Source organism: Larus michahellis, chromosome 2 (genome assembly GCF_964199755.1).
Source record: "Larus michahellis chromosome 2, bLarMic1.1, whole genome shotgun sequence".
NCBI lineage: Eukaryota > Metazoa > Chordata > Aves > Charadriiformes > Laridae > Larus > Larus michahellis.
Window position 1 is genome coordinate 91,066,927 of NC_133897.1, and position 19,815 is coordinate 91,086,741.

General features: G+C 39.4%; 1 protein-coding gene across 10 annotated transcripts in view; it reads left to right on the plus strand.

The window, feature by feature from the left end:
- CTNND2 (catenin delta 2) overlaps window positions 1–19,815 on the plus strand; it is a 683,266-nt gene that overhangs the window by 644,795 nt on the left and 18,656 nt on the right. For 7 of the 10 annotated variants that reach the window (XM_074576184.1, XM_074576187.1, XM_074576185.1 and 4 more), the window contains 2 exons: window positions 2,307–2,391; window positions 8,676–8,801. In XM_074576184.1, coding sequence (XP_074432285.1) covers window positions 2,307–2,391; window positions 8,676–8,801 — 211 coding nt within the window. The remainder of the gene's footprint in view (window positions 1–2,306; window positions 2,392–8,675; window positions 8,802–19,815) is intronic. The other 3 variants (XM_074576188.1, XM_074576189.1, XM_074576190.1) reach the window with 1 other exon arrangement.

Below are 19,815 nucleotides of genomic sequence, written 5' to 3' on the forward strand. Positions count from 1 at the left end.
ATTATTGAAACATTCTCACATTCTAATTGTAAAGGGTAAAAAGTAATAGCATAACAGAGTATGTGATTCCAGTTGTGGGAGCTCCCTGTGCTCTGCTGATTTATTTACATTTGCATTTCTATTATCATTAAATCTAAATCAAATGTATTGATATTGAAAGCAGGTTCATAACCATTTCTCTTAAGTTGAATGTGTCTTTCCACAGAATACTGCATCTGTCTACCTGTTCATTATCTGGTAGAGACGATTAATACCTGTTGAGTCTGGAACTTTACAGGTGTCATGGGCGGTTTTAGGAGGATCCAAGGGAATAATTCCCTAAGCATTCCTCATAAGTGTGAAAGACATATGTATGTAGAATTAAAGTATTTAGCCCAGATATTGTTGAGCAGTCCCAAAATGCCCTCCCAAATCACAATACGCATCCCTCTTCTCAAGTACTTCGAGTTGCGGTCCTGTGTTATTACTGTTACAAATTACACAGTTCTAGAACAAGAAAACCTGTCAACTCACAGCACTACGAATACCCATCTTAAGTGAAAGTTCCATTTTTCAGCTTTCAGAAATGTTACTGTTGTGCACCATTGCTTTGATTTGGTTTCTTATAGGTACTCCATTGTTTAAAAATCAGAATTGCTGATTGTTAGACTGATAGCAAATTCTGGCATGATCACTTAAATATGGTAAAACACTTCAGTATGAATTTATCTTGTCCAGTATGAAGCATCTGCTTCTACAAGTGCAGGATACCAGCCTGGCCATGCATCCTGGTATGTGTCAGTGCCAGGAGTGTGGGGCTGGCCCCGCTGTCCTTTGGAACATGCCCAGGGCTTGAGCACTTTCCCTCTGTGACGGCACAAGAGAACTGGCATTCATAAGGTCATATTGGCCAAGCCCACATTGGCTTCACATCATTCCTGTTTCTCCTCAGTACTCACAGTGTGGTTGGCACAGTTATTTTGCTGGTTGCTCCATGCTACCGGCAGCCAACTAGCTCGTAGAGCTGGGAGTATGATAAAAACAATTATGCTTGAAAGAGTTTTCAAATTCCTGTTTATTCACCAGTTATTTACCTACTGCTGTACTCTGGGTGAGAAATGAAAGAAAAGGGGAAAAAAAAGCACCAAATAAATTACTAGCAAAATACTGTACAAGTTACTTGAGTCCGTTGCATCAGGAACGTTGCTTCACCAGCATGAGTGTCAGCCTACCGGTGGTCCTTCTCAGAGGTCACAGGATGCACCAGAGCCTGACCCCTCAGAAGACTACCTGCCCAAACCAGTAAGATATGCTGCTGGCTTTCTGGTTTCTCTTTGGTTTTGCAATCCATGTGCCTTTTCTGACTAAAACATGAAGCACCTCAGTGACTGCCCTGAACTCCATCCATCTTCACTCCAGACTTTGACCTTTACAAGGTTTTCTAGTGCTCTGCTGCTTTATGTGTGTTATTGGAACAGCACAGTGTATGCTTCCTCAGTGGGCTGAGTTACCTTCCTTGTCCTTTTCTATTCAACCCTTCTTCACTGAGATGAATACACTCGGATATATTAAAGTTCCCTATTCCAAGAGGAATATATGAGTCCAACTGATTGTAACAATAGTTTAGAACTTCTTTCAAAACCTTTCTGAAGAGAAAGTCCATGTGAAGTTGGGTTTCAACGTGACATCACATTGCCGTCATTAAAGGGTAATGGTGTGAGCAAGATGCAAGTCCTAATTTGGATTCCTAAGGAAATTTGTCCTGAATTTTTATAATCAGTTGTATATCTGCATCTTGGCTCTGCACTTCAAAGACAGTGCTCATCACCCATCTACAGTGGGTTTTTTGGCCACTGCTAAGAGGCGCTTAATGTGTTGAGCCACACTGTCATGGGTTGAAGTTTGGCAGCTTATAGAGAAAGAAACTCTGACTCTAACTTCTTGTCCTTTATGCCAAAAGTTGTAGCCAGGACATCTTCTTAGAAGTACATAATCCAGTTGGGTCCTCAACAATTTTGCCAATTGCTGCCTCTCCTTACGCTCTCGGCATGAATCCTTGGTCTCAGTGTGCTGAGGAACACACATTTTGCCCCTCACAGAGTAATTAGTACTACAGAAATAACATGTATTGCCCTTGATTAAAAACACATTGGTCTCCAAGATGCCAACTAAAGATCTTATGGTACATTTAAAACACAACTTTAATTGTGGGTTTAAATCCATAGCAGTGCATTTGAAAATTGGGATGAATGCAGTCCTGTAATTAACAGTCTCTTTCTCACTCTTTCTTTCTCTCTCTCTCCCTTTTCAATATATGTGTGTAACAGGCATTCGCCAAAAGTGGTGAAAGCAGCATCTCAGGTCCTCAATAGTATGTGGCAGTACAGAGACCTGAGAAGTCTCTACAAGAAGGTAAGGCTTGGGTTTTTTCTAGATTTGTCATCTTTCATATGGTTACCCAAATTTGGGGGCTGAGAGACTTTAGACCAAAACATTTATGTGAACTGGAAATTCACCTAGAGTTTAAGATTTCGGATATTTGGAGCTATGGGGTTTTCCCTTATTTCTACTTTTAGCATAGAAATACCTTTTGAAAATACGTGTGGTGGTGAAAAAGGCATGTGAATTTGATTTTCAAAAGAATTCATACAGAAAGTGATGGGTCTGACAGCCCTGGAGAGTGAAGTCCTCTGTTCATAGAACAAACTTATGCAAGCTCTCCTACTGTACCGTACCTTCTTACACCTCCCCACCCTCTCCTGAGGAGATTACCAGATTTCCAGCCCTTCAGCTCCCAAATTTCCTCATGAGTTTGTAAACAAGAGTATCTGAAGGAGTGGTGCTTAGGGACCAGTTACATGTGGAGCTGGGCTGAAACTTGATAGCTTCACTTCCAATCGGCTGGCAGAGAGTAGGATCATATACTTGGTTTTCAGACAGTCTATGGAGTCTATAGCACCATACCATTCCCACAGGCCTGCTAACCTCTTAAAAATTAATCACAATACAGTAATACGACCCTGTGAAACAACATCCAATATAGCTTTTAAAACATAAGCGTCTACTTAGTAAATGACAATGTTTAAAGTAATTCTTGCTGAATATTTGCAAACTTAATTACACTCCATGTATCAGCCTGCAGATTTAGTTCTCAAAGGTCTTCTTGCTACATGGAATTTCACAGTTGATCTAATTGATACTTGTATTTGTAATCTCAGCAGAGAGAGCTAAGGCTTCATATGGCACAAAAGTTTGAGTCCTGGTTAAGGCTGAGGCATAAGAATTGTGAAGCAGAGAAGATTCACGGCAGTGTAGTCTGTGCTGTGTATGTATTTTGCACAAGAAAAGAACTTAGTTATGCACCAAATCTCAAACTAGCAGAAGCTGACCTTCTGTTTGAAATGCTGTTCTTTTGCATGCCTCAGCCCTGCTTGTGTCAAGTCTGAGGAGTAAGGAAGGTGATTATTGAGTCTCTCCCATTGTTCACTTCCAGTATTTTCAGTCATCCTTGGCAGCCCTAGGGATACCATATGCGAAGACGTTCCAAGTAACGCGCTGGTACTGAACTGTCCCATGAAGAGGTGGGAACAAACATGAGCTAGGGTAGGCTTTTCTTGACGCAAGGCAGTAACACGCTGGAAGCATGCATAGCCTGACTTCTGTGCGTGTGGGTGGCTGCACTGTAGAGGCTGAACTTTATTGCACCGTAATCTCTTTGAGGTTCTTACAACGTCTGGCTCATTTCCAACCTTCTGTCTGTATGTATATGCTGTGATGGAAAAGCAGTTTCTGGGGTTGCTCCATGCTTGAGTTAGTGTATATGCTGTATGGCTTCTGAATGTACTGCTACCTAAAGGCCATTCTGTTGGCTGCCAATGTGAATATCTGGTAATGTGCTTACACACTAAGCATGCGCGGGTACTAGGTGCCCTGCATGCTTTAAAGAACATTTTCTGCAGCCACAAATACACACCTGCGGTATGGAAAATAGGGCAGGCTAGCCTTTGAGGTAGCTTCCAGGATGCTCGTTACATATGCTGCTAAGCATTGTTACTTTTAATCAAAATGTTCAGATAGTTAATTTAAGATACCCCGGTTTGTTAAAAGACATACAGTAATCTTTATAAAGTCCATAATATTTCTTGAACTTGCCAATAATAGGTTGACTGTTATGCTGGCTGGCTGAGTTTCACCACTGTTGGGAAAATAATGTTTTTACGATACAACTATTAGAAAAGTTTGCATTATAAAAAAGTTTGCATTAGAAAAAGATTTGCATTATAATCAGCTAATTATGTAATATAAAGATACTGGGTCAATGCAGTCTTTATTTTGTCCCATTAAAATACATATGCTAGTAAAAACGAGCGAACATACAGCTGACAGTATCACATGATCAGCACTTTGCAGTGTCTTGCACTTGCACAGCCTTTTTGAAGTGTGCAGGTAAATCCCATTGCGTAACCATCAGCAATTTCTTCCTATGTACTGAAGTATCTATACAATTACTTTCAAAGAATTGGCGGCCTACGGAGAGGCACAATTTTGTATCGTAATACAAGGAAATTACAAGCATCACATCACATTTAAGAAAAAGCAGCAGCACTTACCTTACTGTTTGAGAAAACGTGTAACCAGATAGTTTGGACTGTGGTATATTTTAGAGCTACATGTTTACAGTAGAGTAAGTAAGGAGAGGTAAAAAGAAAAGGATTATCCTTTTTATGAATGGGGAAAGAAAGCAATATATGTTTACTGCTGATACAGTAGTAGTCAATATATTTAGTACAAATATGACTGTATCAGCAAAAACATGAAAATCTCATTTGCTTTTCTAATTTTGCTCAGCATTATAGGAGTTATCCTGCAGCTGGCAGAATATAAGCTGCACTGACAGAAAGTCCATCCAGAGCTGGGCCTTGGTGTGGTGACCTAATGACTTGCCACACCTGTGAAGGACCAAAAGCCAAGAAGCGCATTGGTACCACTTTCCCACTTGCAGCGCTCCCCGATAAACTCCTGGCTGTGAAGTGTCGAGAAGCGCAGGAGTCAGAAACTAGTCCCCCGCTTGGTGCCGGTAGCGGGGCTGCCCTAAGCAGGGTGGATGCAGTGCTTCCTGCAAGCTCCATCCCATCGTGGGTGAGCAGGCTCTTCAGCTTTAACCAAGGCTATAACATTAATATGCCTACGTAGTGAAACCTAAATTAAGCAGCCTCTAAGGACACTGTCAAAATCAGCTATTGCATAAAAAATAGCCCAAATGTAACAGATTTCAGGGCACCAGCTTCAGCTATGTTGCTTAAGAAGAATAGTAGTGTGCACAAATTCCATTGTGCTGCTCAGTGTCTGACAGATACTGCCCGTTCTCTGGTCTGTTCAAAGCCGAAAACTGCAGCAGCAACTGCAACGACTCAGTTAACTTCATTGACCAAAGCAAGCAATGTACCCTGTCTCGAGGTCGTAGTGTATCTGGCTAAGAATACAAACAGTATCTTTTGACAACACAAAAAATTAAGGCCCTACCCATGTTTTTTATCCTGAAAAATGCAACATTATTCCACAAGTCAGTCAGGTAGAAAGCATAAAAAATTAAATCTGGTAAACCAAGTTAAGCTAGTGATATAAGTGTTTCTGGAAAAAAGAGTTTTAGGCTAGCCCATGTGCTGTGTTTAAAAAGAAAGGCAGAGCAGATGGACAGAACAAACCCTGCAAGCAACGTAGCTCCGACGGTCCAGAGCTTAGAGTTCTGGTACCCAGGAACTTCTCTGCAGTGGGCTGATCCTGCACATGATGAAAGCAATGAGAAAGCCCTATTGATTTCATAGGTCCTTTCTGTAAGGCCTCAGAAGCAAGAGCTGGCACTTTTGCAGCAAATTGAACTTTACCAGGGAGACAAACTAAGCAGTCCGCAACATCTGATGTATCCTGGGATTCCCAAGATCCTATAAAAAATAAGGATTGAAGGTTTGTGTGTTGCTTTCGTTCAGTTTGCTGGAGCAGGAACATTGTGCCCATTTATTAATAGCCAATACAACAGGAGTTGTACTCTTTGAACTGTTGATCTCTCAAATAGCTTTTTATTCTCTTGAAAGCCTGCTTAGGTGGAGACTAGCTTTTCTGGCGCAGGAGAATGATGGGTAGAATTCTAACTTGCCGCCTGAGCTGCAAACTCAAGGAAGAGGAGGGAGCATAGGCTTCGTTGTCTCAGTTTCCACTTGGAGAGCTCTGAAAGTCCACGATACCTTAAGCACTGTGTTTGCAGAGCTATGTACCCTGTCCCCTCCACTGAGGTTCTATCCAGTGTACTGCATTTCCAACTCATAGCTCTGTGGTGGCTTCAGTGGGACACATAGACTTGTTCGGCTGGGCTGGCATGGAAAAGGCACAGAAAATAAATAGTCAGCGTTCAGATCTGTGAGTGAGGTGACAAGTGTTTGCCATCCATTGTAGGCTTGTGCCTACAACGACAAAAAAGATTTCACTCCCTGGTATGGTTAATTTGGCACCATCCTAACACAGTCCAACAAGGAAAAGTTGTAAAATGCATAAATGTTTCCGGTCCTAAAATTAAAGAAAAAAACGACCTGACAGACCAGGAGGAAGCAATGACTTTAGTCTGGAAGTGAAGGAGTTGCCAGCCATCCCAGAAGTTTAACTTGCAGCTACTTCATCATGGAAGAGGTCAGAGGAAATACCTGCTCTGTTTGCTGAGCAATAGCTGAAACAGAAATCTAATCTGAAAAAAAATCCCACCAAGAGGAAAACAAGGTTCAGGTTCATTCCCATATAAACAGTATTTACATTATTTAGTGTGATTAATTTCTAAATACTGCTAAAGCTTAGCAAGCAAAAAAGAGGTGATCATCACAATTTCTCATCAGTAGATGAAATATTGTCTCCTTAAGAGTAAGTTTAATGTCATTTTCAAACTTCTTTGTTCTCTACAAGTAAGACTTATACAAGTAAGACTGCCTCTGAGTCTATTCCAAAATACTTAAAATCTGATGTGCAAAATTGATTAATGGTGATGTGGTCCCATGGTCCATAGGCCCATGGATGGTTCAGTGGCTCAGCACTAAGGAACAACCAGGTAGAGGAGCTATCCTGCTTGTCCCTGGGCTTCAGACTCATGGTACACCCCTCTTCTTCAAACATCTTGGTAACCTGTACAATCAGCAGGAGAATTAAGTGCTGCTTACAGTCTCCAGAAAGAGGTCCTGTCCCATTTACATTTAGCCACCTAAGCCAGGTGAAGGAGCTACTACGGTGATTCTTTAAGGACACCTTTTTCCAAGTGAGGAACACTGGACCCCGCGCCAGTTTCTAGGGTGCTAGCAGGTTGAAGATTTGGGGACACCTTGGAAAATACAAATGTGACTGTAAGAGAGAAGATTTCCATTAGCTGGTAAACTCTTTATCTACCTCAATATTCAAGAAAATAATCAACTACTCTTAAACACAGATAGCTTGTTAAATTACATGAGGAAATTTGAGCAAAAGGGTTGTGCTAAATGAGCTTAACATGAAAGAAAATTTATTAGCTAAAACCAAGCTTCAATTAGCATTAAATGTGTGTAGTATTAAAAAGCTGGAAGAACTGTCAGAAAGAATATGTCTTCTATTAATTGGTTTGCTTTGCCTAACTACTTAGGCTCCAACAAAATATGTTTACATTCAATCATTATGTTTACACTTATCCTCTCTTCCAGTGTATAAGTAGAGATCACAATGAAGTTGTAGAAATTATTTTTCTTTTCCGTTTGTTATTGTAGGTTTCTGTTCTGCATGGAATAATAGAAACGTTTGCCCTATTCACCTGCCATATGAATAAAAATACAACCAGTTATTTGAAACCAGGGAGGCTGTTAAAGGCAGTCGTCCTTCAGTGTGTAGTGTGCCGTTTACAACAGGGAGGGTATTGTGGTAGGCATTTAATGAAGTTAGAGTAGTCACTCTGAAGATGGCCTTGTCCGTCATTGGCTGGAAAAGACATTTAGAATTGCCCGAAGCCTTAAAAGCAGTTAAGCCAGTCTGGATCTAGAAGAGGACTCTCTTTTCACGTGACTTTCAGAATGATAAAATGAGCAGGTCCTTTATTGCTAAATGCTCCATGAAAATTGCCAGCAATAAACTTCAAAACTCAAGTCAAGGAGTTTTAGAATCTAAAGTTCTTTCTTAAATAAAATATACCTACTCACCCTTTAAAAATGTTAATTACATCGTGCTATAATGTAGACTTGGATTTTCTCCTGGTAAGGTTATCGTCAGTCAGACATTCCCCCAGAAGATGCTGTCTTTAGGTTAAATTTACCTGGTGAAAAGGTTTCTGCAGAACTTAAACTGTACATTAAGGATCTACTTTCCAAGTCCAGAACATAATAGTTCCTCAAAGAAGTGGCTTGACTTGAAAGAACTATTTATGTGTTCCTGTTGTTCATAAGCGCATGTATTTTGCAGTGCTGATCTTTCAGCGGGGCTTAATTTGTTTCTATACAATGGGCAAGGCCTTGTTCAGAATAATATGTCACCGTTTTAGAAAAGGAATGGATTAATTTAAGGTAACCCCCCCACCACTGTAATATAAAACTAGATTATTGTTGTAGAGAAGGCATTGTCTGGAGCCCATTTTTATATTAACTATGAAAATGCAAGTACCTGCTTACCAAATGATTGACTGATTGATTGATTTATGGCAGTGGGCGGCCCCAAGCTTCAGTGTGACTGATGACAGAGGATTTTCACCAACCCACCACTCTGGGTCATGGGAAGCTCAGCATACTCTCTCCCAGAGCCAAGAAACCAGAATCTATTCCCCAACCCAGGTATTCTGGCTGTCAGCTGACCAGTGTTGAATTGTTCTGTTTCATGCATACTGAGATTTGTACCCAAAGGAATTCTACAGGAGGCGTTTGAATCAAAAGTAACAAAGCCTTTATATATTTTAGAATTATACCATTTAATTTACCGAACCCTGTAGGTTCTAGATGGAAAGCGTCTCGCTTCATTTAGGAGAGCGGTCCCATTCATTTCAGCCGCGTGAGGAAGGTCTCAGAGTTTTGCTCTCTCTGAGGTCAGCAGATACCCAAGAGAGGGACAAGTGCATTACATTCAGTTCCCTGGCAAGCTTTCTAGCATTTCTGTAATCTCTTTTTTGATTGTCTGAACCTTTCAAACAGAAAGGCAGTTATTGATAAGCACTATGTTGCAACAGCAGATTAAATTCATCAAGCACTTCTCTTTCTTTTCTGGCCCAGTGGCATCTCCAAGAAAAAAGCAATAGCTGAGTATTTCGGTAAGAGGATCCCAGGTAAACTAGCATATCTGTAGAAAAATCAGTGTGTCCAGGAGTGAATTAAATTCTTCAAATGCTAATTTCCAAAATCTCTATTAATAAGAACAACGGAGATTTCCTTCAGCCATAAGTACAGTTGATGAGAATTAGCGTTACTGGGCATTTATTTATTAGAGGCACTATTTAATTTTATGTACTAAATCCATTTCCTTAACCAAGTGTAGTCTTTTGGTTTCCCCCTAATATTTTTTTCACAATAAAATGTGACTGTGGCATTATTGCAAAAACAAAATACTTACATATGCACAACGTTCAAGTAAATCCATGGAGAAACCTTTATATATGTCTTTGTGTGTCTGTGTATTATTTCTGATAAAATATTTAGAGAAAACAGGAATTGACATGTTTTTCCTGGTCACACAGGACATAGTAGTTGTGCTATTTCTTTCCATTCATATTTTTTTTCTATTAAATTTTCCTGGAAAAGAGAGAAGACATCAGAGAGGACCTCATTTAAATACTTTAGACATAAATATCTTTCAGTGTTAGGATAAATCCTTTTAATCCTTAGCTAACAGGAATATGATTTTTCAAACAACCAGCATTTCATCATCTGATATATGCCATTACTTACCTCTGTTAATCAGGAATTAAGCAAATTCCTAAATTGATTTTAAATAAATGGAATGTGGAAATTTTCTGTGCAATTAACATATTCAAGCCTTTTTAAAGCATCATCTGAGTAATTTTAGAAGACAGAGATTCTATAACCAATTTAGCAAAAAAAATTACAGTCTTCAAATATATACTTTCTTTTTTTCTGTCTGTTTCAGTCTTTTTTCCCTAAATACATGTTATTCGCTTTTAAATGAGCATTTTAAATGTGGCTTTTTGTCAAATGACAATCTTGTTAGGTTGTTAAATCATGAAATTGTCATTGGTGTCAGTACTGGAGAAAAAGTTAGTATTACCGATTGTTGTGTTGTGTGTTGGAGTATTATTAATTCTACATTTTATGCTGTATATTAGTTTCCAGTGTTCATGTAAGATAGGCTTGCCTTTCCCAATGCACATGTAAATATAAAGTATCTCTTCATTAAACCAAAGGCATATTTTCTATTATGCAGGAAGTAACAGGTAGTAGCTGCAGACCAAAGATAATCTGTTAATCTTTTCACATTCTGTTTTAGAGACACAAAACCTCTTCAGTGAGGAATGATACGTTAGTCTGGAATTCTGTTTTTCTTTTTCCTTGATGCTACTTTTTTCAACATAATTAGCACTGTGCAGCATCACTGTATAGTATAAACTTATCATTTAACTTGCCTCCTCTTTTCACTGCATATGCCTTGCCAGGGATTGTTTTTTTAAGAATCATTCAAAACTTTGTCAAGTAAATTTTGACATTTGTGGCTTTTTCCTAGCCAGTTGCCTGCTTAAATAATACCCTGATTGTCTATACAGTAGGAATTTACGTATCATGAGCAAAATCATTAAGCCTAAAGAGCAAATTGTGTGAATAAATTGATCTGAGCTATACAGGTAAACACTTTGGCCTATGCAGAACTATCCAGAAGTATTCACTCATGGAAAAAATGGTATATAAGCTGTGCCTGAGTTTTTAAAAAGAAAAGAGAGAGGGGGAGAGAGAGATTCTCAGCATTTGGCATAACACAAATACATTGTTTTCACCTACCTGTATTATCATTCTAAATCATTTGGCTAGTTTTTAAGAAGAACAATTCAGAAAAAAAGACAAAATTTGTATCTAAAATATTACAAAAATGCTAAGTCAAACTGAATGGTATTTTGATTTCATTTTAATGCAAATAATTATCTTTTCACTTGTGCAGTCAAGTAGATCATGTTCTGATTTTCCTAGCTTATCTATCACATCAAGTAATATTTTTGCTAGGTCCTTCTAACCCCCTTTGAGTTTATTAATAGTATCAGACAATACTAGAAAGAGAAGGGATTGTCATTATGTTATAACATTTTTTTTTTAGTATTTTACACCGCCTACAGAGGGTAGAAAATCTTTTGGAATCCAAAACATTAATGGTCTTACCTATATGACCGTGACAACATATGAGTATCAAAATCTGTGTTTCTGCATCAATTGTTAGAGGGAGATGTTTTCAAATGTTTTATGCTTCTGAATTCCATTGTTTACTGTATAATAGACTTCATTTATTTTCATCATTTTGCATTTTGCATAGTTAAATTCTTTGTGATACTCTCGACAAAGGTTTATTTACTATGCAGTGTCACCTACCATTCCTTTAGTCATGTTTCAGTTATTTCAGTGTTTATACGTTTCTTTCTAAAACATTTTTACTATGGAATTTAAAATATTAGCAGTAATGCAAGATACAGTCTGTACTGAACTGAAGATTCAGTACTGATGATAGTTATTTTCGGGAGAACAGCCCTGTGTAGCTGAAGCAAGGCCTTGCCCATCCTTCCGCTGTTTTGCTGCAGGCTTTTTTACTGAATGGTATCCAAAAAAATCAGGTATGATGACTAAGCACAATTAAAGCCAAACTAATGGCTTTTTTTTGCACTCCCTGCGAATACTTGTATGTCTGTGTGACGACGTATCTGCATTTTTGCTCGTAAATATCTATGTGTGTGTAGGTATGTATATACAAATCGGAGGAGGGGGTGTATGTTAAAACATACACATGAGACAGCATGGACCTAGAAGATGCTGCCTTTAAGCATGACGTCTGAACAAAGAAGGCTTGGGAATTCCTAAAGGAATAAACCTTAATGGTTTGAGCTATGAGCATAGGAAGTATCTGCAGCTATGCTTCACTGTTGCTTTTCTGATGAGGGCCTTAAAGGCGTGATAGTCCTTTCCTTTAACATTCAGCATTGTAGTAAGTGGTAATTCAAGAACCAGACTTCGCAGTAATTCTTCTAAATTATCAGTATGAGGTGTGTGGAAGCTGACACCATTCTCATCCAAAACCTGCTAGACTCAACAGGTGTTAAACAAATAAGAAAAGAATCAAAGTTTGTCCAAACAGTTCTCTGGGATGAGCCATACATATATATGATGCTAAATCATCCTCGGCATTGATAGAGAGCCTCATGCTAAGCTCCAGCTGACTTATGTGGGAACCACTAGATTTTTCCCACCTGAAAACCCAAGACCATTTTAAGGTTACTAAGTACAGATTTGAAAGAGAGAAATTTAATCTCATAGTTGGGTAACGTCTGTCTCTATAGTGCTCCGCCTTTTGAACTTCTCTGAAGAAAAGAAAATTTAAAATGCAGCCCTGGAGTCAGTATCTTTGACTTAGAGCCTTCTTTCTGAAGGGAATTGTGTAACTGAAGTTTCTGAAATACCCTTAGGGTAGAGGTACGAGTAGGCAACCAGAATCTGGAGGATTATGCATAAGCAGAAGGTCACATCTACAGAATTTTTCTTCTCAAAGTACAGTTCCTCAGAATAAGACTGGATTTTCAAACTTGAATAAAAAGCAGATACCTAAGAAAATTATCTCCATGTCTTTCGGGACTGGGAACAGTTTTAGTCCACTTACGTAATGTATTATATTTTTAAAACAAATATAAATAACGTTCATTAATGGCAAAAAAAGTTTAGCTGGGTTCAGAGGTACAATACTGAAAAGAATCCAAAAGTCTTTCTAAAGACTTTCAAAAGTCTTTTAAAGATAAATGATAAGAGAAACCATTTTTCATTTATGTCAACATTTTTCTCCAAAATTCATTCAAGGAACATGATTTCTACCATTCAGAGCAAAGTAACATTTTTATTTAACTTGTATGCTTCATGTTTGCATATCTAGGTTCAGACATAGATAAAAGCACACGCGTAGTAAAGAGCATGGGTGAGAAACTCCGTTTCTCCCAGCAAAGTTGAACCGGTGCGTTGGATGGCTGCTTATAGTTTTGCAAATGAATCGGATCAGTAGAACTTTTAGTAGTAGTAACAGCATATGCAAGCAGCACAGAGGGGATTGAAATCAAATTCCATTTATTATTATGGCAATCAAAGCACGTTGTCTTTTCAGAGATAAATTATCTAGCTGTGATGGTCTGGTGCATAACACGGGGCATCTTTTGCTGATGCTCCTCTGTGTTGCTGTACTTATGCTATCATCCTCCTCATTCTTCTTGGTCCTATAAGGAGATTAAAAGTGTTTGTTTGACGTGGCCAGTACATGTAAATTCAATCAAAGTTTGATGAAATATTAAGCTGGGGCATCAATATCCTACTTTCAGTTCTTTGATGTTGTACGTGATCTAATAATAGGTGAGGAAAAAAACTGCTGGGAAGTCCTTCTCATTTATTTCCTCTTCTCTTCCTAAAGCTGCTAACAGAATTCAAAAATGGCCTAAATACGTCTGCCATTTCAGTCTCTATGAAAGAGACCTCGTATTTTGAAAGGAATCTCTTTTGTACTATGCGTGCTTTGTTCTGAATTGTTTTACTTCATTTACTAGCTGGTACAGTTCATCGTGATAAAAGAGCTATAACTTCTTCTTCCTGCAGAAAGTAGAAATGAAAAGTTTCACTGGGTCTTTCTAAATTGGTTTTATTACTTTTAATTTTACAAAATGCTTTTAGAAAAAGTTGTGGTTCCTCTAAAATGAGAGTTGTAGGCTGTGGTGCAATTGTTTGTTCCTGTTTGAGTTAAAAATACTAGAGCTCTTATTTACCAAATCAAAAACTCTTAAAGATATTTCAGTAAAAAAGAATATGCATTTCTCATTATTAATGTCTAAATGTGTTAGTAAACTACATATTCAAAGGAGTATATCCTTAAAACTCATCCAGCTTAGCAATAATCACTGGGATCTCTAACTCTCTAGTTTAACTGTATTTATGCAAGAACTTTTGACCTAAAACCAAGGACAGCATGAAGTTATATAGTAATTTTTTCCAAATGGGTGCTAATTCCTTATTTGTCAGGCAGCTACACATTTGAATAAAATGATCCCCGATTTTCAGCTACAGTGCTGCTCTTCAGGAAGCAGAAAGTCCTAATAGCTCTTAATGACGGTCAGTATCATCAGTCCTTCCATGTTCTTAGCCATAAGAGACAATGGTGCAAATTTTATTCTGATAATGCTTTTTTTCGTGTTTTACATTCAGAGGTATAATAGAAGAGTTGTATTGGGTTGATTTTATGGTTTAACGCATGCAAAGTAAGAGTAAGAGGTGTTGATTAGTTTCTAGTCTTCGTAAGGCCAGCAGGCTTAAGAAACTGCTGACCCTGACCATAAAGTAGTATTTGTCCTGCCCCCGAGATTTTGTGACCAAGAGCCAGAGTTTGCATTTCTAGGGCATAAACGTGTTAAGATAGGTGAAATTGCATTGCTGGAATGAAAATGACAATGCAAGTAAAAAATTACCGTAAACACTTTCTTGAGTGCAAGTTTTTTTGTGCATGCAAGATACAGGCAAAAAATAGTTCTTTGTGATTCTAATGATTTAAATTATACCTTATATAAGTTATGCAGGGGAAAATAGAAGAACAGAAATTCTAGCTGAAGGGCCAAATACTGCCTTCATTTCCTCTAAAATATATTAAAACAATTTTATTTCTGTTTAAGAGGCAAAGTGATGCTTTGAAAAATGAATTTATTTCATTTTATTGCAGTGTTTTGAAAGGTTTATTATTTAGCTGCATATAACCTCAGCAAAATGAGTAATGAACTCTGCCGTATCTGAAGTCTTGTCCTTCATGCTTTGCCTCACATACGATTCACTTTTCTTATAGCTATTTTATTCATCAGATTAGGTCTTGTCATCTTCACAGTTCACACAACAGGAAATCAATAATTAATTATGGATAGGTACAGCAATGCCTCAGTGATTTCCCGAAACGTCCCAGACTTGCACTAAATAAAAGAACCAGGGATAGTTACGTAGCTGTTTCTCACTCGGATAGATTCAGCAAGTAATTAACATATCTTCCTTATCACACATGTCCCTCATCGTGTGTCTCTTCATAGCTAAAATCAAGGGATGAGACGTAAAATTATGGTGGAAGATAGGTGATCAGAAGATGAGAACACTGCACATGCAAAAAAGCATTTGAAAAAGAGAAAACTGGCAACGGCCATCTGTGATACTTAAAAAAGAAAAATAATTGGGTGATAGTCTCAGAAGAGTATAGTCCCTCAGGCTTTGTGATGACAAGAGAAAAACAGGGAGAGGAAATATTCCGAATTATTTTGGGGTGGACCACTGACAATAGGAAAAGAATGTCCTTGCTTTCAGAGAAGCTGAGATGAAGGCTGGGAGGTACACATCTCGTTTTGAAAAGAAGGAGTTTAACCACTGATTCTGAAAATGTCACTTTAAAGAGCCTACAGAAAAATTAATAATCCTCATCCACTGCCAGACAGTTTGGCTGTGGTTAATGACTGACTGGGAGCCCCTTTTTAAGCCGCATGCTGCCCTGAATACGTATTTCTTTTTCAGCTTCTTAAACAGTTGAACTTCCGCTGCATCTGGGATGCGGGAATGGTCACTTACAAGTAAAAGCCGTTTGTACATTGAAATTCAGAGTGAAAAGGAGAGAAGTGCTGAGGTGAAGGCCACTGCACATCCTAAGAGAGGAGGCTGAAGCGGTGCGTGCGTGTATCGCACAGCCGTGCCAGCTGGGAAGCAGCGAGTGGGGCAGCCCCCAGCCATCGGGCACTGAGGTGGGGACACAGACCCCCTGGGAGAGGCAGCTGCTCTGATGGCAGCTCTGCCGCCCAGCTGGCTCCATCTTTCCCTGCCTCGCTCAGCCACCGCTGCTCTTTGCCTTGGCTCAAATGGCACTGCTCCCCTGGTGCTCTCTGCGGGGTCTCCATCCTCCCCCCTCGGTTATGCCTCTGGAAGGGAGGAGTGAGTGGCCTTCCTCCCAGGCTCGCACAGCGGCATGTGTCGTGCTCCCAACATAACCTGTAACCACTAGGTAACTGGCATCATCATCATCAGAAGGCACAGGAAGCAAACTCTATTTTCCTTTAACCGCTTCAGCCAAGTGATCGTACTGTGAGCAACTGCTGCACTTTTATCCAAATTATTATAATACTTTTAAATCCCCCAAAACTTGAATAATTTCTCTGTTTTAAGTAATTTTCTGGCTTTCATAAGCTGTGGAAATAAGACAATGAACATAAGTACTAAAATCCTCAAATTAAGATGAGCTTCAGTAATCCATGTTTTCACTGTGTTATTTTGAGGGCCTGGCTCAAAACTCTTTAGGAGAGGAGGGAAGGCAGGAGAATTGGAGCCAGCAGCCCTTGGTCTTTTGAAGCCAGTGAAATTACTCCACATTTCCACTTGCAGACTTAAAGCAGAATCAGTCTGAAGGATTTAACCTGAGCAACAACCACTAGCGTATCAGACAGGTGAATGCTGCCAAGATCTTCCAGGCTCAGTCCCTACTCCTCTGTTCAACAACGTATCTTGAGTTCCCACTTTGGAAGCAAAAGACAAAATCCTAGGAGTAAAAATGTCAATATACTTCTTATAATTGTTTGTAGTTTAGCTGGTGGCAGTAAAAAACCATCAGTGAAGTAGATTTATTTAGAATACATCATAAAGCAGATCAATACCTAGGAATTGTCTGCTGGTTTTGAGTTTTCCTGGAAACAACTCAACCAAATCCAGAAAGGACAATCCTTTCAGGAATGGCTTACTGATAATAGTTTTTGGCGCTGTAAATTCAAAGGGAAAAAACGAAAGAACACTTTTCTTTTTAATATAGATAGTTTATCTAAAACTAGTTCTGTTTTTCAAGGGTGTTTCTATAGTTGCTGAAGTTGTAAGAATTTAGTTGAAATCCCTCTTCCAAAGTAAACACGCTTCAGGTACGAAGGCAGGGGCTTTTTTAGAGAACAGCTGTCTCTCCATCGCTCCTTCAGCAGCTGACATTTCCGTGCCAGCTACTTTGGTGGCACGCAGGGAGCAGTCCTGCCAGCAGACTCAGTATTCAGGTACGCTGATAGCCTCCGCTGCCGTGGGGCTGGCAGAGGGAGAGAAGTCAGGCTCGCTATCTCTGTTGAGAAGCACTGGCGAATGTATTTATTCTTGCTTTTGTATTAAAAGAAAATAATATGATCCCAGGTTATAAAGCCTAATGATGTGTGGTGGTTGGTGACCATTTAAACCACAGTATTTCAAAAATCCCATTTAAAAGCTCTGTGAGGTACATATGTACATCACCCCAACCTTGTTACCGTTGTAGATTTCTCACCGCAGTCAAGTCACACGCGTAACTTTCATATGTCAATGTATGTAGATAATTTGATCCAGTTCTAATTTCTGTTATGTCTTATTAGCGCCGTGACAACAAATTCCCAGTGAAGAATTGCCCAGACCTGTGTAAGTCTGATGAGCCCTGACTTAATTCACATCAGATTTATCTTTTCCTCTAGACAGTGTCACACTGGTGCACACCAGTCAGGGTGTTTCATTTAACCTGACAGCAGTGCTTCAGCTTGCAAAAGAAGCAACACCAGCAACTCAGAGCAATGTCTGCCTGAGTTTCAAAGCAAGTAGACTCTACGTTACGGACTTACAGGCACTTTGCCTTGCTGCTGTATCGCCTACTTCTAACACCACGGTGGGTCTGGTTACTGATTCCTGCAAGTGAATGCCTATCAAGACTTCACATTTCTTCAGCTTGCTACCATTACAGGAGCAGTTATTATTACAATTAATTCCTGGAACCAGTAAAATGCTGGCTTACAGAAAGGAAGTAGGATGACAAAACAAGTCTTGTCCTGTGTGCTTCAAGTTGTTTAGAAAAATGTGTATTAAATCAAGTCACAAGGGGATCGGGCCTGAAGCTAGAAGTAGCATGCTGGAGAGTTCGTAAGCCTGGAGGTGGCAGGGCACAACGTTCTCCGCAGTTTCTCAGTTTTATCTGTTTCCTTATTGGTTTTTTTGCATCATTTTTGTTGCTGTTCCTTAGTGAGATTCCTCTGCTTCCAAGAAGTTGGCTCTCTTTCTTCCTGACAATGTCAGGACATCACTGGCCTGGCGTCAGGGCAGACTGTGCTCTTCAGCATTGAGATGTTTGTGTGCATGCAGCTACAGTACAGTTTTTCTAAACCACTCAGTGCTTTTTAAGTCGGTGTCTTCTCAGCAGCTGATCAACATAGCTGATCAGTCAGATGGTAGAGTTTGTTCCTATTTTTGCTGCGTGGCTATTAGCACAGGAGCTGATGGGGGGTTTCTTTCTGAGTGGATGCCATGAGGTTGTCCAGACTGGGCACCGCACTGGAGCTGGCGATGTCGGTGCTCCTTCCCAACTCCACCACACGTTGCTTGGCCACCTCTTTTTCCTCTCTCCTCTGTGCATCCTTCAGGCAGGAGCTCTGGTTTCCCGTTGTGTCAGCGTGGTGTCAGTTCCCATCAGGGCTTACTTTCATTCAGTCCTCATAGTATTACTGTGTTAGGAAGCGAGAGAATTGCGTGTCTGATACCACCCACCTCCGCAAATCATCTCCTCAAGTCAAGGACTCTGCTGCCAGAGAGTTCTGAAAATTTGAAATTCTTGCAAATATGATAGAAAACTGCTTTCTCTTTTTCCCTACATTTTAAACACAAGAATAATGTGGAAAACTCAAATTATATTTTCATAAGATACCTAAGCAATAAGTGTTTGGCACAGTAAGTTTAGTCACGCTGACAAAATAATTATTTCCTGTGGGCCTGATGAAAATTATTTATTTTTAAAATAACTGAAAGTTGAACAGGGCGACTGTTCGCTCCTTAAGCCCAGTAAAAAGTGATCAGTGAGACTACAGTACCACTTCTGTGTTCTACAGTGCTTATCCAACCCTTGCCCCAAATCTAATCCCTGCAGCTTTCCCAAGAACGTACCATGAGAAACATGTCACTGCCAAACAAGCTTTAACACTTGGACTTTATGGAGTGTAATTGAGGGAGAATATGTATATTCATTGTCGTCAAAAGAGAAATGCCCAGTAGAAGATACCTTGGAAGAGGCGATAAGGACGTATAATGATATTTCTGTAGTCTGGTTGTTCTGTGCCCTCCTGTAGTGTGCAGTTGACACCTATTAATTAATTGCTGCCAGTGAACAAATGCGTCCATTCTGTAACAGAATTGCATTGAATTTCTTTCCAATTTGTCAGATCTTTTTGTCTTACTCTTCCTTTCCTAGATCACGTTTGTGGCTGGTAAATTGGTTTCTAAAATGCAGTCTCACACACTTTGCTTTTGAGTTAGCTTTCTTCTCTGCAGGACACTGCTATATACTGTACCTTTAAGTACCCAAATCAATTTAATTAAATTTCATTACGGGCACTAGAGCTGAAACAGACTAATGAAAGCAGCCATCACGTCAGGTGGTATTTATCTCGGCATTAAATTGAAAATGCTCCCTTTAGGCTCTTAAAAATTAGTTTCAATATTTAACGCTAATAGCTTTTGGAATTGTTGATGGGATGGTTTTAATGAATTTGTTACAAACTGTTTACCTTTCCAAGGAAAGAAGCTTGTTCCTTGCGGCAGAGGACAGCTAAAGATAGATGACTTA